Raw genomic sequence first — 25,974 nt, 5'->3', positions numbered from 1 at the left:
TCCCCATTGCAAGTCTTGTGTTAGCACAACAAACTAGCATGGATCTTGACATAATAATATCGAGGCATGAAGGAAGGCTATCAATAGTGTTATATCAATATTAAGCTTATCCATAATAGGCAATCAAACAATTGGCCAGGTAAGCAGGTGGGAGGCTCCCCTTACTCAGAGAGTAAGGTCCTAATTAAGTAACCACCTTTAGTGCTTTCCTTAGACACCAATTAGATTAATTGTTCTAGAATGGGTTAGCTCAAAGTTTTTCAACACTATGACTTAATATAATTTTTATTGAGGGCTTACTAGTCTCTAGCACATTCTTTAATTGTAACATACATTTAACATGTCTAAAATAAACTATTATGCATCATGGCTATCTCATAGCATGTATAAATCATAAGCAATTAATTAACATGCTTCAACATATTTTCATATGGAAAATTTCATATCATGATATTTTATTACATAACATATCATATATTAATCATACATTTCAGCATTTCTCTAAGCATATGACATTACTATCTCATAGTAAATTAATAATCATACATCATACATAATTATTTGATTGAACCAATTAAGGATGGCTCTGATACCACTTAAAGGATTTTAGCATGTTATAATGCGCAGCGGAAGTTAGGAATTTTAAAAATTTCTTGATAAAGTTCCTTAACATAAAACCCTTATAAGCCAAGATCACCTTAATGAAAGCAATCAAATAATATAATATAAATGCAGAAATAGAAGAATACCTCTAACGCTAATCCAATATGCAGAATTTCCACTAGGTGCCCAAGTGTTCACCCTCCAACGTTGATCCACACGAAAACTTGATTTAAGTCTTAAGCTCCAAAGACTTTGATCCTTAATGCAGAATTCTTAAAGAACTCTAATGGCTTGCTTTCCTTTCTTTCTATTTTTCTTTAACCTTCTAAAATCACTTCTAATCCTTTTGTCCTAAAGAAGACTACCTTGTCTTGGCTTAGGACACACTAGAAGCAATGCTAGAAAGAAAGAAACTAATGTAAGAAAGAAAGAAGAGAGGAGTGGGGTGGAGTTGGAATGATGAAACCCATGGAGTGCTAGCCTATTTATAATAGGTGTAGGGATGCATCTCCAAGGGATGCATCCCATCCACACATCCTTTCATGAAAGGACATCATCTAAGGGCCATATCAAATAAGAGGAGGTGCAGATCAAGTGAAGAGGTGTATCAAATGATATGTCCTTTCATGTGGTGCCATATTTTGACCAAGTCAACATCACATGCTAATCACATGTCCATCACGCCTCACCTCTTGATCTTTCATGATGATGATCCAAGGGCTCCAATGCAAGGCGCCATTCACTTGACCCATTATGTCTTCATCCAATGGTGGGATTAAGATCCAATGGTCAATTATGGTAGCCATCCTCTAACCCAATCCAATTGGGTTAAACCAACTCTCCATTATGTCTTCATCCAACGGTAGATCAAGATCTAACGGTCTAGATTGAATGATTTATTAAATCTAATCCAATTAGACTCAAACCAAGCCAATTAGGTGCCAACTCTTGGCTAACCCGTATTAGAATATGATCTAATCAAATTAGATCAATTAAGAATCCGATTCGAATCCAATTCGAATCAGATTCGAATCCAATTCGAATTAGGAGCTAAGGTTTGCAACACCTGCTAGGATGTTTATCTTGCAAACATGATCTAATCCAATTAGACCCTTGATAAGTTTTCTTGTGTGTGACCCATTGGGTTCCATACTTAGCCAGCAATAGGTGTGAGTGCGAGTTGACCCAACTTGATTAGAACTCTTCTAATCGATTTAAGTCCAAACTGCGCGAACCCGAACTTAACAATTAGAATCCTTTCTAATTGGTGATCGAATTAACTCTTTAATTTGATCAAACCTATAAAACAAGATTGACGTCTAGCAACGTGTCATGTCTATCCGGAAAATATGGAATTTGGTGGAAATACCAAAAATACCCTTCAGTGGCAAGTTACCATGCAATTCAATCCTTTAATCAAACTGCATCCCAAATATGCATATGAGTATGAATATATGTCAAACTCAATTTCATATTCATATTTTTCTCAATCTTTTAATGATAATTCAAATAATGAAACATTAGAAACTCTTTCTAATTTTCATTCTACTTTGATCAAAGGTTTCCTGAATTATCATATGATTAGAATAAATAGGATGCTATCTTCTCTTACTAGAAGTGATTAATTCCTTGTTGACCTACTCATAATCTTCGTACACAATTCACCATATCCAGAAGACCTCGTACATAACTTATTGTCATGAATGAGTGTAAACCAAAATATGGGTTCATGTGCACAAGATACCATGGTGATCTCAGGTCATAGGATCAGTTGCACAACTCCCACTAAGAGAATCATCTTTTGACATGTAAGTAAGACTTCATAAGATTTCTCTTTGTAGGTCAATTCAGTGAACTCATTCCTCTAATGAGCACCCACATCTTTGTATTAGTGTCTCCACACAAATGATTGTGAGATCAATCATCCTCTGCATCGAGCATACATAAGACATGCCAGTCTTTCCGGTAATCATTGATCCCCGACTCAATGTACCAATGACTGGGAATATTTAAGATTAGGATTTTAGGATTTTAAGTCTCACTAGTATGATCTCATCATAGTCTTAAAACCATTGCCCTAAACTAAGGAGTTTATCATAAATATAATCAACAGCATATGATAAAACATAACGCCTTTATTCATATTTAAATGTCATGTACATGATTTGGACAAATCAAAAGAAAAAACCTTTCGCAATACATATTGCGATTGGCTTGTAGGGCATCTACTCTTTCATGCATCTCTTCCATCATGGCCTGCATCCATGACTCCCGATCTGAACTTTCCATGGCTTCCTCAAAGGTCTATGGATCTTCATTAGCAGTGATGAGAGCATAGGAGATGGTCTCATCAATGCCATATCTGACAGGCTTGTAGATGATGCGTTTCTGCCTGTGTGGTGCCACTCCCCTTACAAGGTCCTTCAAACCGGAATTGTGTGGCTCTACCAGCACATCCTCTTGGACAGATGGCCCTCCTAGCTGATCCTCCACATATGTGGGAACATGCCTACCAAATTCCATCTCAAAAGAAACTCATTTGGAGGTAGAATTTGAAGGTACATCACCTGCTAGTGAATGCTGTCCACTGCTGTCTTGTCCAGCCTTTTCCGCATCATTTGCACTCCCTGGCTTCTTCAGAATGCTCTCCTCATCAAAGATCGCATCTCTACTGATGGTACACTTCTGGGAATGAGGATCCCACAGCAAGTAGCCTTTGACTCCATGTGGATATCCGATGAAGATCATCTTCTGTGACTTCGGGTCTAACTTGCTTCTTTCGGTTGCCTCCACAAGTGCATAGGCCGGGCAACCAAAAACTTTCAGGTAGTCAAGCTCCACCTTCTTCCCACTCCAGATCTCCTCTGGAATGCCTCCATCAAGTTTTCGATTAGGGGACCTGTTAACAAGAAAACATGAAAAAGTTATCGCATCACCCCAAAAAGACTTTGAAAGCGATGCCTGCAGCCTCAGACTTCTGGTCTTCTCTGTCAATGTTCGGTTCATCCTTTCGGCTACACCGTTCTGCTGGGGAGTCATCCTCACTGTGAAATGGCGTTTGATCCCATTCTCCTCACAGTACCTTCTGAATTCGCTGCTAGTGTACTCCCTTTCATTGTCAGACCTTAGGCACTTCACTGGCTTTCCTGTTTTCTTTTCAACTTCTGCTCTCCAAGATTTGAACCGGGCAAACACCTCTAATTTTTTTCTTATCAGATACACCCATACCTTCCTGGAGAAGTCATCAATAAATGTCAAAAAATAGTTGGCTCCATCTCTGGCCGAAACAGGAGCCAATCCCCATACATCCGAGTGAACTAGGTCCAGTATGCCTTCACTCCGCTTGAAACTGTTGGCAAACTTTATTCTATGCTGTTTGTCATAAAAACAAGGCTCATATATGTCATTCCCCTCCTTTTCCACTACTGGAATCAGGCCTCTTTTACCGAGTTTTGTGAGCCCCCTGTCGCTCATGTGACCCATCCGATAGTGCCACAGTTTGTAGATCAACTGCTTCTCCTATGCTGCCGCCAACACCTCTGCACTATCTGTCACAACTGAGCCCTCCATCTCATACAGATTATTACTCAATCTTCTCCCTTTCATCACCACCAAAGCTCCCTTGGTGATCCTCAAACAGCCGCTGCCCGGTTGGCTTCCAAAAGCACACCCATGCTTCTCCAGGTAACCCAATGAAATCAGATTTTCTTCAACTCCGGGACATGTTTCACATTGGTCAATGTTCTGATGATCCCATCATACATCCTCACCTTAATGGTGCCTACACCAGCAATCTTGCAAGGATGATCATCACCTAAACTCACACTTCCTCCATCGGTTTTTTCATAGGTATCGAACCACTTCCGATGCAAAGTGTAGTGATGTGAACATGCTGAATCCAATATCCACCGACTGTTTTCCTTCATGTGACCATCTGAAACAACCAGGATATCATCTCCACTGTCTTTAGATGTGTGAGCATCCCCATGGCTAGCCGAACCACCCTTGGAAGAATTCTTTTCCTTCTCAGATTTCAGCAAAGGACAATTCTGCCTTATGTGTCCTATCTGATGACACTTGTAGCACTTCCAAGCCTTCTACTTTCTCTGAGACTTCAATCTGCCCCTGGACTTCTTTTTAACCCTTTTCCGAGGCTTTTCTTGCCTCTCATTAATAGCAAGTACCTCTGAGTTTGAAGCCTCCTTACAGATCTTTTCCTTTTGCTCATTGGACCACAAAACACTAATCACTTCTTCGTAGTTCAATGTTTCCTTCCCATACACCAGAGTCGTGATCAGCCCATCATATGATCCTGGGAGAGAACATAGCAATAGATGTTGAGTTACGCCCCGCGCGATGCGACGTTCGCAGCGGAATCTCGCACAGGACGACGTCATCGTATGAACATGCTACGGATCATAGAGTTCAAAAATTTTTCTGGATCCAAATCCAAAATACCTTTGAACTCATAAGGGAGGAGAGATTAGGATCTGAAGGAGGTTGATTAAGAATCACATAAACTGAAACAAAAATCAGAAACAAAAATTTGAAGATCTCATCTTCAAACTTTGTGCGGGTGGAAAAACACCGCAGCCTGATGATCGTTGGAGGCTCCTGTTGAAGCCGCACAAGCGTCCGACCTCTACAGGTATCCACACGAGGACTTAATCATCTGAGATCAAATCTTACCGGAGTGCTAGTTCCTTGCAAAGACCTCTCATGACTATCAAAAGATTGGAAGAAAATCAGCAACATACCTCCTTGAAGAAGAACTCTTTCTTCTTCAACTTTGCTCGCAATGGAGGAAGAGGAAGGATGAAGCTTTCATTGTGGATCTTCCTTTCCTTGCAACCGTGGAAGAAGAGGAAGAAAAGGACCTTTTGCTGCCGTGGAGAAGGGAGGAAGAAGAGGGCTTGGGCGTGGAGGAAAGAACTCCTTTCTTTGGGCGTGGAGTCTCTTCCCTTGATTCTCTTCTCAAGCTTCCAACGCCTTGGAAGAGGAAGAAGAAATTCCTTCACCTTGCCGCCGAGGGAGAGGAGGAGAGGAAGAGGGAGGAGGGAGGAGGCGTGGAGGAGGATGAAGGACCAATGCTCTCACATGCCTCCAATGCCTCCTCTTTATAGTTGGTGGTTAGGGTTTTTCCAAGGCTTATCTTATGAAGAGATAAACTCTCCCTTTGCCACCACCTTTGGATCTTTGCCAAGTGTCCATGGCGCCATGATGAGAGGATTAGAATCCTCTTAGGTGGCGCCTCAAATGAATGCATGACATGTGTCCTTTGGATCAAAAGATTAGAGCCTAATTAAATTAGGCTTGAACCCCTTCATGGCGCCATGATCAAGTCCTAATCACATTAGGTCTTGATCAATCCCTAATCATGAGCCCAATTCCTAATCATATTAGGACTTAGACTAACTCCTAATCATATTAGGAGAATTAGATGGGTCGCCATGCATCCTACGACGCCATGGGGACTTTAAAGTCCGCATGGTGTGAACACGACTTAATACATTTTCATCCTACGATGACATGTGGACTTTAAAGTCTGCATAGTATGAACACGACTTAAGGCATATACCCTGATCTAATCAAGGTTGACCCAATCATGAGCCCAACTCAAATTGGGTCGAACCTAATTTGATTTGGCTCATCAAATCAGCCTAGTTGCAATCCAATTGCAATCAATTCCACTTAATTCTTCTTCCATTAACTCATTAATACTTAGTGGGTTAATTCAATCACCAATCATATTGGTAATTGACATCAATTGTGATTCCAAATCACAATTATGATAGTCTGACTAATCAAATTCTCTGTGTGTAACCTCGTAGGTTCTATTCTGTCTGGTAGTGAGACATTGAGATTTCCATTTCAGTATCACTGAAACTTCTTTCAGTGGACTGAAACAATTTCAGTTCTACTCTTAGGGTTCATTGATCACCAAGTGAATGCCTTCGAGTCTCACAATCCACTAGTGACACCGAGCAGTATGTGGTGGCAACCCAGCAGAACAGAATGTCTGAACCTCTAGGTGCAGTTAGCGTATGATACAGCCCCTCTATCATGGATCCCGACAGGACGGAGGTTATGGATAACTCGTCAAACCCCATTGTCTGTCATATATCAAATTTATTCGATTTCCAGTTCGAGATATGAAAAACTCTTTTTCCAAAATACCTGGCCAGAAATTTATCGAACTCAGTCTCATAAATCACATAGGATCACTCCTAATCTATCAAGGTCGATAGATCCCATCTCGGTGCAACCCTATTCCAAAATGAACCTACTGAAGCCAATCCGCACTACAAGGATTCGAATGGCTAGGATCCAAGTTTACATGCTCGTCAAACTACAGCAACCTCATAGTGAATAGCTGAGGCATTGCAGGTCAAAGGACCATTCATACAACTGCAGCATAAGTATGTCACTGATAAGTGGATAGACATCCATGTGACTACTTTTTTTAGTCACGCTCAGTACTTTGTCTCTAACAAGTACTTGCACAATCACTCCAGTGTCTCTACACTGTGGACTCGAGACTCATCCATCTGACTAAGTGATCTGTGCACTAATCTCAGCGGATCGATCACCGTCCCTTATGATGGATCCATCGATCAGGAGCATTTAGAAATTAATTCCTAATGACACATGCCTCAAATTCTCAACTTCTTGAGAATATGTGTCACCATTTTATTAATTTTTTTAACGATTCATGGACACATAAAAACATGAATGAATAATAAATTGCCCAATCTTATTTATCAATAAGAGTCAAATTACAAAATTATGCCCCAGATTACAAATATGTGTCAGCCACATTGGCTTTTAGGGCATACTTCTAACAGTAGAAGGGTTCTATCTTCTTCCTCAATCTTCACATCAAGGCTCATAACCTCCGAGCAAATTTGATTGAACTTCTGAATATGAGAAATCAGATCTCCTTCTTCCGGCATCCGCAAACTGTACAACTGTTTCTTCAACCACAGTTTGTTTGTCATGTTCTTGCCCATGTATGTGTTTTCTAACTTCTCCCAAAGCCCCTTGGCCGTGGTTTCTGTGCAAATCTCAGGTAGAACTTGATCAGCCAAGCACATCCTAATGCTGCTAAAGGCTATCTCCTCTAACTCCTCCCAATCCTCAACATTGATCTTTTTCGATCTTTTTCTTACCAAGACCTTGTAGATCCTTTGCTGTACCAGCAAATCCTTCATCCTGTGCTGCCATAGGGTGAAGTTTTCCTTGCCATCAAACTTCTCAAAGTCTACCTTTAGATTGCTAGATGCCATACCACAAAACAGAAATCAAACAATGCAGAAATTCTATTTTGAAATCTTACCCGCAGATTTTGATCTTTCCTCCACCGAATCACCAGCCAATGGATCTGATACCAATTGTAGGGGAGATATAGAAGTATCTGATCCCAATCGTGGGAAGATGAACCGCCTCAAACCACAGCACCTGGGATGTTTTCTTGGCTGCTAGAGGCATGGATCACTGGTTCTTTGATGGTGGAGGAGAACAAGAGCCAAACGGAAATAGGCTCTTCTTCTTTGATAGCTGCGTGCCCTAGGGTTCTTAAAGATGGCGGCTTACGTGCATGAGAGGAAGAGAAGAGAGGAATAGGATTTTCAGGGAGAAAGGAGTTTCATCTGATTTCATTCCACCTATACACAAAATACGTGAGTGTATATATATATGGTCAATTATGACCCAAACCCAAAAACTTTCCTAGGCTAAACCACATGAGAAAGCACTCAACCCAAGCCCATGTACACCCATAACTTGCATGCTCTCTCTCCCTGTGAGCCTAAACCTAGCCCAATAATGGTTAGCCCCCTCAAGATCTAAATTACTTGAGTCTCAAGCAGGTAGAAGACCAAATTCCGTTTCTACCTAAATTTGAAATAGGCATGGGGTCGACCTTTTAACAGCATGAGTCAGCCCCAGCTCTGCAGGGGTCGACCCTCGATCAGCATGAGTCGGCCCCTGCCCCAGCTCTGCAGGGGTCGACCCTGATCAGCATGAGTCGGCCCCTGCCCCAGCTCTGCAGGGGTCGACCCTGATCAGCATGAGTCGGCCCTAGTTCTTCAGGGGTCAACCCCAGATCTGCATGAGTCGGCCCCTGCACTGTTTTCACTGCAGTTTCTTACATTTCTTGCTTTGGAAACGCCACACTTGTGCCCACAGCCCTTGTCCCATAATTCATTGTTAGAATTGGGTTTTAGGACAATTGTGGTCTTGGTAGGGTTCTGAGAACTTATTGCCTTGTTTCCGAACTGACTCTTTCCTTGGGCAATAGAGTTTCTGTTTGAGTCCCACTTTCGACCACTAGTTCGCCTTTGTTGTGCTTCCACTCTCAGTGCACGGCGATGGGCATCATCAATACTCAAGATATCGAACATCTCCACTTGGTCCAGGATGTCTTGTCTCAAGCCATTGATATATCTACTAGCAACATGAATGGGGTCCTCACTAAGGCCGTTTCTTGCTTGGAGCTCATAGAACTCCTCGGTGTACTCATCCACGGTCCTAGTCCCTTGTCGGAGGTTTTGAAATTTTAAGTAGAGGTTTTGGCGATAATCCAATGGGACAAATCGCTTCCTCAACTTCTCCTTCATTTTACTCCAGATACGGATCTTATCCTTATCTTGCTGAACTCTTCATTCATGGAGTTGCTTCCACCAAACCAGTGCATGTCCCTTTAATTTGAGGGTCACAAATTTGACCTCTTTATCCTCAGGAATTTTCTTCCAATCAAAATATTGGTCGATTTTGTCGACCCAATCAAGAAAAGCATCTGGTTGGAAACGCCCCTCAATTTCCAACATCAAGCTTAATGCCATCATCCCAACGTCTGGCACGAGGGGGTTCTCTATGTGGTGGTCGGTCATCTAATTCATTTTCTCTCATCTGATTCACTACTCTCGACTACCCTCTGATGGACTCTTTGTCTACCTTGAGGTCTGACTCTACGTCTTGGTTCATCCTGATGGTTTTCCTCTCTCCTAGGTCTCACTATCTCAGGTATGTTCAATTCTAGTCTAGTCATGAAGTTGGAGAGGTGTTCTACCTGTCGTTGAATCTGTTCTAAGGTTTATTGTTGGGTTCTAAATGCATCTTGCCAATTATTAGACATGATTGTAGACTAAGATTCGACCCAAAACTGTTTCGGAGGTGCTTCTAATGTTATGGAGGCAAAACAGAATTTTTTTTCAGAATTTTTTTTGGATTTTTTTATTTTTTATGCCGAAAATAAATATTTTAATACAAAAATTAATATTTTAATGCAGAAATATTTTTTTTTAATGAGGAAATAAATGCAGATTTTTTTTTAAATGCAGAAACTAATTTTTCTGTATTTTTAACTCCAAAAATTAAAATTTCTATAGTTTTAAATGCAGAAAATATAATTGACTATTTTTTTTAATTCAAAAAATATATTTCTCTATTTTGAAGTGCAGAAATTTAATTCTCAGAATTTCAAATGCAAAAAAATTGAATATTATGTTGCAAACACAATAATAAAGATTTCTAGATATATAGGATCTATTTGCTCTGATACCACTTTGGTGCAACCTATAATCGATTACTACAGATGTAGATTGATTTCATAATAATGGTGCGATTGATTAGATACTTCAGCAAATACTCATCATCCCAAAAAATTGTCATAGAGGTATGCGAACGCAAAACAAAACATGATAGATATCTTATTAATGAAGCCTAATCAATGAAATATAACTAGTGCAACAAACTGAAAATAACCACAATAGAACAATAAAAAAAATACTGCCAGTAAACTCGACCCAATCAAGGATGTGATAGATGACAATGGTGGTAATGATGATGGGTAGAGATAATGATAGATGGACGAAGAAATGTGGGCTAGGCAAAAGATGGTGATAGAATTAGTTGGATAATTACTTTTGCGAGTTTGGTCCTTCCAATCCAATGAGAATCTTCAGGCCGCGCTTCACCAAGGTATCGAGATGAAGGATGATGGGGTCAAGAAGGTGGCTCCAAGAAGAAATAGGTCAAGAAGCAGGACGAAAGTGGAAGAAAAAGGGTCTCTCAGGGCTTTGCCCACGGGGGCACTCACCTTTCTAGGATTTCTTCTTCTCTTTTTTTTCTTTTTGGCTGTTGTCCTCTCTTTTTATAGGCCGAGTTATTGTTTCGTGAACAGTAACGGGTCAGGTTACTGTTCATGTGAACTGTGTTTTTTTTTGTGCTGTTTTATGCAGATTTCTAACTTCCCTCCTTCCATACATGCACAATTCTATTTTCAAGACTATCATCCATCCTCCTCCATTCTTAGAGATGAGTGATGACTGTGGGCATTGAAGAATTGCTAAGGCTCAAACAATTAAGTGTGGTGGTTTGGAGTTGGGTTAGGTTTTCTATCACACCTAGGTGGATCCTTTTTGCTTGGCAGTACTAGTACATGGCTCGATTGAAAATCCAAGCTTAAACATGGCTTTGGATGGAAAACACAGAAACAACAAAAAACATAAACTAAGTATAACATGGAGTCTTGAGACTACATCATCTATGCTCGCATACATGCATGCCTGTGCATTTGTGTTGCTTGCGATGCATGCAAGTTGGGTTAGGCCAAATCCTGGCCTGCATAAGGCTTGGAAACCTCTTGAGCTGAAGCACCATCAAACTCAATAGTATATGAACTGTGACCGCCTTATTATGCATGCCTTTTTGGCCCTGGGCTGGGAATGAGCCAAGGCATGCCTTCTCTGAGGCCCTTCTGAGCCTGTCAATGCTTGTTCTCATAAACATTGTTTATTTTACTAGTATTTTCTACTTGAGGCTTTCGTTAATATTTGTGCATATCTGCTAGTCTTTTACTATATGCAACAAAACCCTGGTTTTTTTGTGTTATCCTTTGTTGTTCTCTTTGTAGAACAGAGATGGTGGTTTTGCAACTTATGAGCTTACAAGATCCTATGCTTGGTTGGAGGTGAGTACTTGTAAATGTATATTTCCTTGTTTACAGTTCCTCCATAGCATTTTTATCTTTACTTATTTTTGTACTGAGAAGATGTATTTGTGTATAATCCCCTAATTCCTTTTCAGCTTCTTGGAAATTTATTCAGATAAAAGTATTTACCTTGCGCATGTGCATGTCTTCCTCTTGTATCTATGCAACCAGTGAATAAGAAAGCGTCCTTAATTTTATAGTCAAGTTTGTGAGGTCTTTTCCTTTTTCAGGTATCTTTTTGAAGCTAGTACTTTTGATACTCTAGATAGCATCTCCAGATAAAGGCAGGCCGTACTTATGATGTTACTTTTTGGAGAAAATATTAGAAAGCTTCATGTTTTTATTAAGATAATCGAATGAATTTGTAAATTTCATAGTTTGTTCCACTACTGCTGCAAATCCAAAATCTCTTTGACAATGTCTTAAAACAGTAGGCACATTGATCCTCAAGCTACATGGCAATTCCAGATTGAGCTCGATTCTATTGATAACAAATGCAGTTTCTTGCTGAACCCAGACTTGTTGTATGAGGTTGTTTAATAGTCTAGAAACATTTTCCCGATGTTGTTTTGACCAGTTTCTTGCGCAGAGTCTGTCAATTAGTTTTGTTTTAAATACACTCTTTGTGGCGTCAGTCTATGAATATGTTTGAGTCTTCAATTATGCTTATTTGTCTACCTAGATAATGAAGGTGAACTATTGAAATTTTGTTATTCCGGTGATTTCATGAATTCCCTATGAACCATAAACTCGTGGTTTGAACAAAATCACATGAAGTCCTCCTTGCAAAAAGTACAGAACAAGTGAGCTTCAAGAATTTATGAAGGATAGATGATATCGTTAATTATAAAAGCATAGAGGTGCCAAGGGTGGCGTTGCATCCAACAAGAAGACCAGCGATATTTATCCAAATGGGATGGTGCAAATCAAGGGCACCCTTAATGGAGATGAATTATGAAAGTGATTTGGACAACCATGAATTAGTTATGAAAGTGAGATTCTGCTTTTGTGTAAGCTGTGTTGTTTGTTATCAGTTAAGGTAGAGATTGTTGATTACACATACGTGATGCTTTCTGCAGCAATTTTCCGTTATTATTGGCTTGACTACTAGAATGATAAACATTTAGTGGCGTAGGGTAAGATTTTTTTTATCATTTTTCAATTTGTTATTAAAATGCAATATAGAAGTGTAATAAATTATATTTAAAACATGATGTAGGTTTGTCAAAACCATCATGGTGCCATTACGATATTATAACAGTTCTTAGAGAAACATATTATTTTGAAAAATAAAGAATCATATTAATAAGAGGCCTACTTATAAGCTGAGCCTCATTGAGTATCAACACAGATTATTATCAGTGTGCTAATACTGAGTATATATTAATCTTATTTTGCATATCACAAAATCTATATCATAATATAGACAGGACTATGACAATTTAATATGGTTTTTCTTTCATTTTAGTAAGTGTTTCTTACCAATAATACTAATACTAATATTATTAATATTGTTGCTAAGCTTTGATCTTGTTTCATGCTATTTAAAATAATTTTTTTGATATTAGTATTATGATATACTCTCACTATACAAAATTTTAATAATATGTGTATATTTGTCGATATGGTAAAATAATATATAATTCTAAAATAATAAGATCATGATCGGACCTACATATAATAAGACATAGAAAAGTATTGCATCTAGGGGATATTTAAATGCAATATGGCGGGATCATTGGTGAGTCAGCTTTTACTTTTAAGTAAGATCATGATCATAAAAATATAATAGAAATTAATGAAATATTATTTTAATATAATGATCCGTTCGGGATATGAGCAAGATACAATACTAAGAAAAAGTGTTTTTCATTAATATTATCATACATTACGCAAATATCATTATTAATAATGTCATTAATTTCTACATTAATTTAGTAGTACTATTGAAAGGTTCTTTATTTAATACAGTTTAATAAGCTCATAAGTTTCTTATTAATGATATTATATTTTTATATTTTGATAAAAAAAACTGTATTAAATAAGAGCTTTATTATCCAAAATAAAAAGCTCTATTAATAACATTATTAATATGGGTGTCCATGTGGTGAATGGAGATCTATGCACTGGCAGAGCCTCCATGGTAGTATATACATATTATATTTTCTTTTTCGTGATTATACTTGAATTCTTTAACAATTGAATTATTAAAATTGTACAAATCACATCACTTTTGCTCACTTACGAAAACACTTTTCTGGAAATTGGTTCCCCCTTGATGACTAGGATATCAATGCCAGGCAATTTCATCACATAGTATGCCAACACAATCAAATTTTTAATTCCAAATTACCGCCTACCTATTTCTAGTATTTCCATTCAATTCTTCATTATAGCTGCTGGAAGCAATAGGTATCTTTTTCTGTTTAATCATCCACCCATTTTCATTCTTCTCAATCACTTTCTGATTTTGGTTAACCTCTCTTGGTTTCTCAAGCATTATAGTTCTTGAGCAGTGGACCTAACCTCATGTCTGTCCTTAACAATAAAGAAGCAGCCAGCATATACCTCAACTATGTTACAAAAAAGTTACTATTCATATTTCACTCAAGTACCTTTGGCTTTATGTGTGCCCCTCTAATTTATGTCCATGCTCTTGAAAATACATTAAAACTTACCCCTTAAAATTTTCGACCACTAACAGTCACCAAAATTTCCTCTGTGATATCTTAATAAGCACCTCCTTGTTTAGTTATTCACTTTTCTTGAATTTTTTTTATTCTCTACTTAAATCCACAGATTACATTCTAGAAATCCAAATCATTCTTGGGTGACTGAGAACTTAGGGTCAATCTTTGATAGAACTGGAATTGGAAAGTCACTCCTTGTTCATGAGATGTATCTTCCTGGAAAGAGATTGGCCATGTTCTAAAAATCTTGAATATAAAGAAAAAAAGTTTGAATTTTTGTCCCATACTTTTCTGCTGGAACATAAAGAAAGCACCAATTAGCAAATTCAACTATTAAATTAACTAATATTTTTATTCTAAAAACTGTTGCATGGATGATACTCTACATCACATAGAGGGATTTCATAAAATATCCCCATAAGGAAGGATACTTTGAGGAACTACATTCATAATAGTGAAGACTGTATCCATGTAACATGAAGCTCAGTTTCTTTTAAAAGAATTATTGAAATTTGAACTAGATACTGGAGCACAAAATCCTTTTGTCAACTAACTTGAGAGCCTCGGGTGGCCCTTGAAGTTACACTTTCTAGGTTAGCTAAGCACATTATTGCTTCTAGCAATTTGTTATTTGCTCATCTTTTCTTCTTGCAACATGCTTGAGATGTACACTGAAATGTTTCTTTTTTCTAATTAGATTATCAATCCTGCTGAAACTTTTGGGGACATTGTTATCGATTATCCGTAAGATTCCAATACTTAGGTTCTTTTAGAAGAGTCTTTTTTCTCTATTACTATTCTTCAGACAATATTTAACAAGATATGGTTGTTATGCAGATATGTTGAATGTACTTCAGCTGCAATACAGGCACTGTCATCATTTAAAAAATTATACCCTGGACATCGCAGAGATGATATAGAAAATTGCATTAGAAAAGCATCTAATTTCATTGAAATGATTCAGCAACCTGATGGATCATGGTTTGTCCATAGTGCCTCCTATTCGCATCAAAATTCTGTCTCATGGCACCATCACCTGCACATATATCTGCCTTGCTACCTCATCCGTGACAGCCCACAATAATGCTTCCAATTTTGTTAAAAGACAGCTTAAAATTCATTAATTTTTTGAGTTGGGTTGCCTGCTAACGTTATTTTTCTGCAGGTATGGCTCTTGGGCCGTTTGCTTCACATATGGCACATGGTTTGGAGTAGAGGGATTAATTGTTGCTGGAAGGACCTACCAGAACAGCCCTTGCATCCGTAAAGCATGTCAATTTCTGTTGTCAAAACAACTGGCATCAGGTGGTTGGGGAGAGAGCTATCTTTCATGTCAAAACAAAGTAATTATTCCAACAAGATGTACTCCAGATTTTTTTATTTTTTTATTTTCATTCTTGTGCAGGAATCTGCCATATTATAGTATGTCAACACAGATATTGGTGTTGCTTCTTCCACTTTTTTGAATGAAACTTTTCTATATGTTATATCCACATTAATTTATAGCTGAGAAGTTCCTGATTTTAAAAGGGAAACATAAGTTATCCGGTTGAATTTTTTGAACAGAATTAAGACAGTCTAATGCAAATGTTTGAGTTTATATTTCTTTTCTCCATCATGTATACAGAGGAGTTTCAAATGTTGAACTTTACTTCACTAATAAATTTGGCATTTTATAGTTCTTTGGTGGGAGAATCTGATAATCTTGGTAGTTTGCCTGACTTCAAAAAAACAGTATATGTTATGCCAACATCATATACTTTCCCAATTTTGCTGTGAAAGCCTTTCTGCTTGGTGAACTTGGTGAACTGATAGGCCAATGCTCTATTTGTGTTGTTATAGTGACAGTTGAACAGACTTCTTATCATGCAGCATTAATGGTATTACAGTTAATCTACCTCTCCTCTGCACCTGCATGGAAGAGCTGTATCCAAACTGCAAGATGATGTTACACTGACTAAATAAGTAAAATTTAGATTTTGATATTCCTCCTGTTCCATGATCATATGACTTATCCTATGTTTGCATGTTCAGATTATAAGAGATTTTCATGTCAGAAGCTTCATGGAACTAGACATTGTTAATTCTTGTTGGGCACATCAGAATTCCTTTCAGAGATTTTTTTTCCTTTTCTTCACATTCTCTTGTAACTCATAAGTTGCTTTTCTAACAGGCATCATCTTAACACCCACCCATTTCCTCTTCTTGTCTCTTGCTATCTTTTGTATGCAGGTTGATAATTTGCATATCAGTTTATGCTTTTAAGTGAGTGTTATATTAGAAAATCCTTATTGAACTTTGGTGTTGTAAAGGCCCCTAAGGATAGTTCTGTTCTCCTACTTTATCTTTCTTTTTAGTTCCAAAAATGTTATTCCTATGTAGTGTCACCTTCTTTTTCTTATTTTCGAGTAACTTGCCAATCTGACTTCCAGCTTTATATGAGCTGTTTCTGTTAAATGTGTTCTCACTAGCTTATTTCATCTACTGAGGATGGTAAAGCAAGAATGATAAGGGAAATACATTTAAGCAAGTCAACGTATGGGTCTCAATTAAGACTTTGGCCTTGGTATCTTTTATTTAGCTTTTCCTCATGACCAAAGTCATTGTAGCACTTGCCTACACCCCTTTGTTCGTGAATTGGCCTTCCCCTCACAGTTTAGGACTTTCTGCACGACCCTCTTATCAAGCTAAAGCATCAGCCATTCTCATACACAAAAGTACAGATAGAATAGGTGTTGAATGAGTAGGAAACTCTCGTGCTAACGGGTTATGAGTGATATTGATACCTCAGCAGTCCTTGTGTGCAAGAGTGGTGGGTTACAGCTAAGTGCCAAGTATTCAATCCGCGGAAAACTTGGAGGCCTTTCCGCACAATCTTCTAATCTTCTCCTGCTTAAATTTTCCTAGTCTTTGTGCAAGAAATATCTAGAATGTCCTATCATTTAGGGATCCTCGAAAGGATGCTGAAAAGCTTAAGCTCTTCCAATGGAACTGCCTTCTCAAGACTTCAGTTGTGAGGAAACGTTCATTTCTTTGATAAAACTTAGTGGGTCAAAAGCTTGAAGCTCGGTTTACTTTTCCAATTTTCTAAACTATTTTGCTATGACCTTAATTATCCTACAATTCAATAAAGTTAGAGTTTGCATGTCTACCTGTTTTGCGTGCAATAAAGTTATCAAGTCCTCTTCATGATGCAAGCTTAATTATCCTACAATGCAATTATAGTGTTTTTACTAAATTTTCTACAACAAACAGTTGGTTTGCCAGTCGCTATCTCATGAATTTTTTATGCCAATCTGGTTGGATTTAGCCTCTGAGTATATACTTATTTCTGCTTCAAATAATGTCAATAATAATCTGTGATTTGGCTCTCTTGAATCATTCATTTTGGAAACTTAACTTTTTTCTCATAAACAGGTGTATTCAAATCTTGAGGGCAACCGATGTCATGCAGTGAACACTGCATGGGCCATGTTAGCTCTAATTGATGCTGGACAGGTCCGTTTTTTATGAACTGATTAATATTCATGATTATTGATTTGTCATGATGACACATTAAAGTCATGTCAAAATGTGCCATGTTTGTTTAAATATCTGAATGTGACAAAAGATACAATAGGCATGAGTATGACGGAGATGTGCCTTGATATGTCTTGGCTTAGTAGTGTTCAATATTAAATTATGCACTGAAAATAATAGGATACATATCGATGCAGTTATGTCTCAGATTACTTTTGCTGTTGATGATTACTTATAATGTTGATAATTACTTATGTCCAAGATATACTGTGTTCATACTGATGCTGTTGATGATTAGTTATAATGTTGTGTTTCCATTTTTTCAAATATTAATTTCCTTAACCAACATCTTAAATATTCTGATTGCCATATCAGACACAGAACATCTCTTAATTCCATTAAGTGATGTCCACTCCCAACATGGACTTGTTAGGATTAGATTTCACAATAACTCATTAGACAATTAGGACCTTCCAAATGGAGCAGTTATATGAAATCGGTACTTGTACAGGTGTCGAGATGCAAAAACCTTGTATACCAGTTTGTACCAACCATATTGTTGCATATTGATGGTATTATACCGACCTTATTGACGTGTACCAATTTTTTTTCATTATTTTTGACACTATCAGTTTCAATATGTACTGTCTATACTGGTACAATACCTGTATCATACAGTTCGAAATGGAAAGATGGTACAAAGTTTGGTACTGGATTTTAAAACATTGATTTTTTAGTAATTATGCTTTGAGATCTTTAAGACCAATTATATGGATGTTGTGTCATCGCATATTTCCAGATATTTCTGGAGGAAATAAAAAATCACCCAAATGGAATGAAATAGTGATGTTGAGATTAGCCATCTTGTTGTACAAGGATCTAAGGTACCTTAAATAAAGTGAAGTTTCAAACTAAAGCCCAGAGATTTCAACTTCTTAGCCACTATGAGATGGATATTGGAATCAGTTCTTCCATCAAAATGTACTGAAAATAACCAGAAGATGACTGTGGAAGGTGACTTGATGAGGTATGTCTGATGCTTAAAACAACAATTTTTTATGCTATTAATAGGGTTCATATGGGTTTATCAATGACTTTTCAACTTCAAATTCAACCTAAATTATACTATATACCTGACAATCAGTCAGAGAGATTTTGATTTATAAACCATTCAGGCCTTCATTGTTGATTTGATGCATGTTCTACTTCTGAAGAGTGTCTTGCTCTGGAAGATGTTGAAATTTCCTTATCATGCTCATCTGAAGTATGCTGCATATATTTTATCTCTTTTTAATATTGAAAATGTAAGGTCATTTTATAATGCTGATACTGTTGGCAGCAGTGGGCAATGTAATTAATTCTGTTGTATTTGCCTATGTCTATCTGAGAAATGTTGATATAGCAAGACTAAGAACTACAATTCATCAATAGAGGTTATGCATTGTATGATTCTATTTATCTGATTTATCTCCAAATCACAGTCTGTTGTATCGGTACTGGGCAACATACCAGTTGTCCGGCGAAACGAGTCGGTACGGGCCCGCGCCGTGCCGTGCCGGACATATACCGACACAGCAGAGGAGGCAGGGGAGAGTGAACGGGAGAGAGAAAAAGAGAGAGAAGTGAGAGAGGGAGGGAGAGGTGGCCGGGGGAGGACCGACGCCTATGCAGGAGGCGGAGGTCGCGATCGGGTCCCTGTTTCGAACAAAACTAGGACCCGGATGCTAAAAAATTTTGTGATTTTTAAGCGAAGTTGGCAAATCGTTTGCCAAGTTCACTTAAATATCGCAAGATTAAAAAAAAAAAATTAAAAATTAAGTGAAGTCGACAATCGGTTTGCCGACTTCAACTTAAAATCTGCAAAAATAAAAGGGGCCCCTGCTTCGAACGAAACAGAGGACCAGAGGCGGAGCCTCACCTCCGCATCTTCCCGGCCTCTGCCGACCGGCCCTGCGCGGGCCTCTCTTCCTCCCTCTCCCTCTCCCTCCCTCCCCCCTCTCTCTCTTCCTCTTTTTTCCTTCTCCTTCCCCTCCGACGACAGTGTCTCGGTTTGGCCGGCCTCTCTTCCTTCCTCTCCCTCTCCCTCCCTCCCTCGCTCTCTCTCTCTCCTCTTTTTTCCTTCTCCTTCTCTCCCTCCAGCGACGGCGTCTTGGTTTGGTTGCCGGAACCGTCCCGATCCACCACCGGTACGGCTCAGGACGCCCCAAACCATGTGGTTCGAGACGGTTCCACCGGCCATGCTCCAAATGCTATTTAACGTCATTTTCTTTGACTACTTGTCCAGCTATTCACAAACCCGTTGATATATATAGAAAGAAAACTCTCTTTCGAGAATATTTACATGAATTCTATAGAATCAGATCTTGAGACTCAATTACTAGCCTGGCTATATCTAGTGATGGTGGCTATTGGAATGAAGATGTTGTTTATATCAAATAATCTTCATATTGGTGCTTTTATTATGGTCCTCTGATAGAACTATCAGACCACTAACATAAAAAATAGAACTTTCCGAGCCATGTTTTCCACCCAACATGATTCTTCATATCCTTTGAATGATATTCACACCTGTGTTTTACCTAATTTGCTAAGTTGCTATCATATTGTAAATTAGTATGAAAGAAGTAACAAAATATTCATAATAAAGTATGATCTAATATGAAATAAGCAATTTCAAGATATTTGTAGCAGATATTTCAATCAATTACCATATGTACTACATCTCTTCATGATTTTCATTCTTTCTTCTAAATAGTCAATGTATAACTGCTCTATTGCATTTTAATGAATCCAAACTAAACTTTGTAGCAACCAAAATTTAGGTTTGTTTTTATACTAAATCAATATTTGAGATTATGAATACTCTCGTTTTGCTTCAGGCAAACCTAATTTAATAGAAAGAGTAAACCATGAAGCCTAAGTTGGGTGTGAATCAAGTCAATGAAATAAGTTACTACAATTTGTTGCAATAAGTTGATATTAACTAGAATCTTGGGCAAGGTACACCATCTCGGTATTGGGCCCCTTTGCCACACTGTCACTGTCTGTATAGTATGGTACGGGGTCAGCTCGGCATACCGAGTGTCGGTATATCTTTCGTACCATATATCGGTTCCGAACCAGTACAGTATGGATGCCCCGTACCGTCTGGTTTAGTACAGTACCGTGTACCTTGATCTTGAGACTGAATTACTAAATGGTCTATCTATAAATTGTAATGGTAGCCTTTGAATTAGAGGCTTTTTCCATGGCAAGATACCTTGGGCCTCTGATAGGATCACGAGATCATTAGCATACCAAAGAAAATTCTAACAACATGTCCTCCCTCTAACAAAATTCTTCACATCCTTAGAAATGATGTTGCACGTTATTTGTTGGAGACTTTTGTGGTTTAGTACAAAACAAATTATTTACAAAGGATTTTGTTATGACGTGTGATTGCACGGATGTTGATACAGGCTCTTCCTTCTCTAGACCCATCTTGGGCAAAGCAGTAGGTTTGAACCCAAGACCTCTCATTCAGAGAGAAGGGTGCCAACCAGCTGAGCGAACAGCTGTTGGCAAATCAAGAGGAGGTTATTCAATTAACTGCTAGGGTGGAAAATCTCTTCATCATTGTCTGTGATATTAATGTATTACTAATCTCTTGTATCTCAATGAATCGAAGCTAACAATTGTATGAATTGAAGTTTAGTTTGATTTGAATATTTCAAATTTATAAAAGGAGGTTTCTTAATTAACCTCTGGCAAACAAAATTCATTGGATTTTTCATGTTTTGGCACCGTCAACGTAATCATTTGATAAAGCTTCTATTCAAGCTCTTGAAACAAAAGGAAGAAGAAACTCCGAAATGGGCTATGAATATTAGATGCTATCAATAAGCACATTCAAAAAATAATTAAAAAATTTCTAGATGGTTGAAAATTTTATTTCTGAGATGACTAGTCAAATTGCCTCTAACGTGTAAATTTGTTGTGTTATATCTGGAACAGGCTGAGAGAGACCCAGAACCTTTGCGCCGAGCAGCAAAGGTGTTGATTAATATGCAAATGGAGAGTGGCGAGTTTCCACAACAAGTAGGTCACAACTAATTTCAGCAAACTATGAAATGCCACTCTAACCCATGATTTGTTGAAGCTTGACTTACAGCTTGAAAAAGAGCTCATAGTTTTGCACATGTCAGACAATTTATAAGAAAACCTGAAAAATGTAGACTATTTCTAACGTTATGGATTTTCAAGAGAAAATAATATATATCATCTACTTTAGATCATCCATTATTATCAGCAAGTTTATTTTGTCCATTGAAAGGCTTTCAGGAATCAGGAGAGATTTCTCTCTTTCTTCATATAATGACTGATAAGTTCAATGCCAAATCAGATTATATTTTTCCTACGTTACATTGTCCTGTGCTGATTTTCATCTTCATTTTTGTTTTCTTTTATGATGCCCCAACATAGTCAAAATTAACAAAATAGATCTCAATAGAAAAAGGTAACTTGACCTGACTTGCTCTAATACTCCTAGTAAGCTGAAAGGAGGATTCCTTTTGCTGAACTCCAAGTAGGAAACAATAGGGGCACAAAATGGTGCATCTTGTGTTATGTGCATTATATGGATATGCACATTAAAATTTCTAAATATTGGGTACTTTCTTTTCCTAATGCTTGCCTTTGTTTACGCGCGTCTGGTTTTTTCCCCTTAATGCTTGCCTTTGTTTACGTTTCTGTTTTTTACAGGAAATTATGGGAGTCTTCAACAGAAACTGCATGATTAGTTATTCACAGTATCGAAATATATTTCCAATATGGGCTCTTGGGGAATATCGCTGCCGTGTCCTGCTGACCAAGAAAAACTGAATGCTAATCTCTTCTGCCATATTGTAATCCTTGGTCAGAATGTTGATGTTTTTCCCCTCAAACAAAGTATTCAGAAATGCAGATCTTACTGCTTGACATGTCATAGAAGAATGTCCTGTATGACTGTTAGACTAATCTTCAGCTTTTTTTGCACAAAGTGACTGATAAAGGACTCAAATCTATATGATTGTGCCTGTTAGCCCAAGCATTTTACTATTGCACCAAGCTATGTTCCCTATTGCGACAGCATCGGACAATCAAATATTACATATTTCTTTTTCCTTATTTTTTATATTTTGTTGGCTGATAAATGCATATGATGCTTGTAGTGGAAAGTTTGCCCATGCTTTCTCAACCTGTTAATTGTGTGTTAAAAAATGGTAAGTAATGTAAACTATGTGCTGTATATTTAAACCTAGTTTTGAGTGATCTTGATAAATGTGTGCAAGGGCCTGCTCAGCTTGTAAACCATGGGTGAGTTTCTAGCTTGTAAACCATGGCTGAGTTTCTAAATCGGTACTAAAAATTAGCATATCATTTACATGCAAACAAATAATAGCATTTTTTTATTATTAAATTTTATTTATACATATTTATCAGATTTATTTATTCTATACCCATTAGTAAGCACAATTTGATTAAATTTTTGATGTCACAAATAAGAAGATTTAACAATATAAGCACAAGAAACTTTATTCTTGTTAATATTAGGCTTGAACATGCCCTCATAAATAGTCTTTCCCTGCAGAGATTTCACCTTTGGATAGAATAAATTATCAGACATAAGATTTTTCCTACATTTTGGTACATAATAGGCATCATTAAGAGCAAGTATTTTTTGTTTTCAAAAGTGAATTTAGGTTCTATGGTTTCTTTTCTATTGACTTGTGTAATGGACGAGTTTTCCATATATAGAATACTTTCATCTTCTAGCCGTTCATACTTTTTGAATAGATTTTTGTCCTTGCATGTGTTTGGTTGCGCCAGACTGAATCCACCAAGCTCTATCATCTTTAAGAACATCGATGTCTGTTATAATTGCAACAAAGTTGTTCTTTGCTGCTGCTTCTTTTTGAGAAGATGACATTCTATCTTGTAATGTCCAGGTTTTCTATAATAAAAGCATGCAGTTTTCTTCTTCTTTTTGTTCTTGTAAGTAGTGGCAAATTGATAGGCTCTTTTATTTGTGGGTTTGTTTAACCGATTTTCCTCCACCATATGGATTTTGGTATCACGAGCATTTTGCTCCTTGTTTTTATCTAGTATGTGATATTGCTACTCGATGCTAAAATAGTTAGTCAAATCTGCAAAAGAAATATCATCTTTCTTATATTTCAATTTTTTTTTGAAGTCCATTTATCAATAATAAATAAAGGACACAATTATAATTTCATCCATATACATATTATTCAATTTATAACTATTAAGAATATATTGTGTTGTGGTTCAAATTTGGCCTGAGGGTGACCACGCTGCTGGAGTCGAGGGAGCCGCTGGTTGATGAAAGAAGAAGACGGGAGCCACATTCAGCGCGATGGCGGCAGACCTGCACAAAGCCTCACTGGTGTTTTCGGTGAAGGCCCTCCGACGATCAAGTTAGAGGGGTAAATTTGGTCCAGCTAAGAGTTTCCTAGAAGTTACCTGTCCGGGTTATTTATAGTTTCGGTGGAGAGGCCCAGGTGGCAGAGGCACCGTCCGCCCTCATCATGAGGGGGTGTGGCTTTGAGCTGAATGGCGCACAGCTAAGGCTGGCTGGTGGCGTGTGGTGCTGTCCGTTCTTGAAGACGGTAAGGTGTTGACAGTTACAGCAGGATATGGCTGGAGTAGTCATGGCGCCGTCCTTTGGCTATCGAAGGCCAGCTATCGAAGCGTGGCAAGGTGGTGTTGTAATGTACGGCCACGCAGGAGGGCGTAGGTGCAGTTGTTAGTGAGGCTGAGCTCGTTGAGAGATTACGTCGTGCGTTTAGCGAGGTCGGCTAAACGGGTGCTGGGGGTAGCTCGACTCCTCAAGTCCTGAGGTGTGCTCGGTAGAACGCCCCGAGCTAGAGGGTCGGGGTGTGCTATTGAAGTAGGCGCCCCGGACTTAGTCGGGGCGGGTCGGCGAGTATTGGAGGCGCCCCAAACTTGGTCGGAGGAGTTGGCGAATGTCTGAAGTCGGTGGAGCTTTTGGCGGAGTTTGAAGTCGAGCTGATTCGGGGCTGAAGTGAGGATTCAGCCGGTTGGCGTTGGCGTTTATTGGGCCGAAACTGGGCGGCCTTTTAACTGTGGGCTGGACGATCCATTTTGCCCCCCATCATTTGCCCCCCACTTCCGAGGTCGAGTTGCCCTTCAGCTCGGGCGATGGAAGTAGGTAGACTCCTGATCGTCCGGCACTTCGGTCAACTAATCATGTAGACATGCGCACCGAACTGGGTATGTATATCCGGGGTCAAGTATTTTTGGTCGCACTTCGTGAAGTGGGCTTGGGTGGATTAGGTTGCCACGTCAGCTGAAGAGGAAGGGGCTACGAGAGCTCTTTTAATGCATTACGTGCGCGCTTCCTTTCGAAGCATCGTCGGGTGGAACGCGAGGGGCCTCATCAATGCCCCGCTTTTGAAAGTGCCCACCATAATGACCGGCTTTTATCGTGGCAATCTGGAGGGAAGATTTGCTATGATGGCTCCGGGGGTTGCCGCGTGGTGAGATCTGGCTGCCTTGCTGTTTTGGAAAGTCGATCGGGGTCGCTGAAGCAGGCTATATAAAGCCTTGAGAGAGACCTCCAGGATCTCTATTTTCCTTCTCTTCTTTTCCTGTCGTTGTCCCCCTTTCGAACCTTTTTGGGAGGCTTGTGGAGCATTTCGGAGTTTTCCGGGGAACCTTTCGGCTTTTCTCTGCGTCTTTTCTTCGGTGAGTCCCTTAGGTAGGTGTCGTCCCCCCTTTTCGGTTGCTCGGAGGGACTTTTTCCTTGTTTTCTCTTTTTGCTGTGAGCAAGGCAATGGGGTTACCCTCGAGAGCCTTTGTGCTTGGCGCGGGCCCATCTCAAGCTCGGATTTCTTCGTCGTCGGAGGAAGCCGAGCTTGATAGGAGCCACAACCCATATGAACTCAGTTCATTTGTGGGTGAGGAAGAACTGTCCCAGATTCGGGCTCAATTCTTTATTCCCTCGGAGTTCACCTTGGAATTCCCTGGGCCTAGAGCTCGGGTCGATGATCCTCCCGAGGGTCGGATCGGGGTGTATGTGGATACACTCCGAGCGGGGCTGAGGTTCCCCTTGCATGGGTTCATGAACAAGCTCCTGGCGACTTACTACTTAGTCATAGCACTGCTCAC

At 38.8% G+C, this 25,974-nt stretch overlaps 1 protein-coding gene across 7 annotated transcripts in view; it reads left to right on the top strand.

Annotated features, from left to right (window-relative positions):
• The window catches only part of LOC103720908 (cycloartenol synthase-like), a 44,764-nt gene extending 21,788 nt beyond the window's left edge, over positions 1–22,976 (top strand). For 4 of the 7 annotated variants that reach the window (XM_039117575.3, XM_088708384.2, XM_039117576.3 and 1 more), the window contains exons 13-19: positions 11,519–11,575; positions 14,984–15,030; positions 15,124–15,267; positions 15,452–15,629; positions 17,704–17,784; positions 21,799–21,882; positions 22,546–22,976. In XM_039117575.3, coding sequence (XP_038973503.1) covers positions 11,519–11,575; positions 14,984–15,030; positions 15,124–15,267; positions 15,452–15,629; positions 17,704–17,784; positions 21,799–21,882; positions 22,546–22,665 — 711 coding nt within the window. In that variant the 3' untranslated portion in view covers positions 22,666–22,976. Of the gene's footprint in view, positions 1–11,518; positions 11,576–14,983; positions 15,031–15,123; positions 15,268–15,451; positions 15,630–17,703; positions 17,785–18,604; positions 18,833–21,798; positions 21,883–22,545 lie in introns of those variants that run through there. The other 3 variants (XR_015971886.2, XM_088708387.2, XM_088708388.2) reach the window with 3 other exon arrangements.
• Positions 22,977–25,974: the final 2,998 nt, after the last annotated feature.

Source organism: Phoenix dactylifera, chromosome 12 (assembly GCF_051530095.1).
Source record: "Phoenix dactylifera cultivar Ajwa chromosome 12, Ajwa_hap1_PhDact_Kaust_v1.1, whole genome shotgun sequence".
Classification (NCBI taxonomy): domain Eukaryota; kingdom Viridiplantae; phylum Streptophyta; class Magnoliopsida; order Arecales; family Arecaceae; genus Phoenix; species Phoenix dactylifera.
The sequence above is the reverse complement of the archived record's forward strand: the minus strand, read 5'-3'. Positions and strand labels throughout refer to the sequence as shown.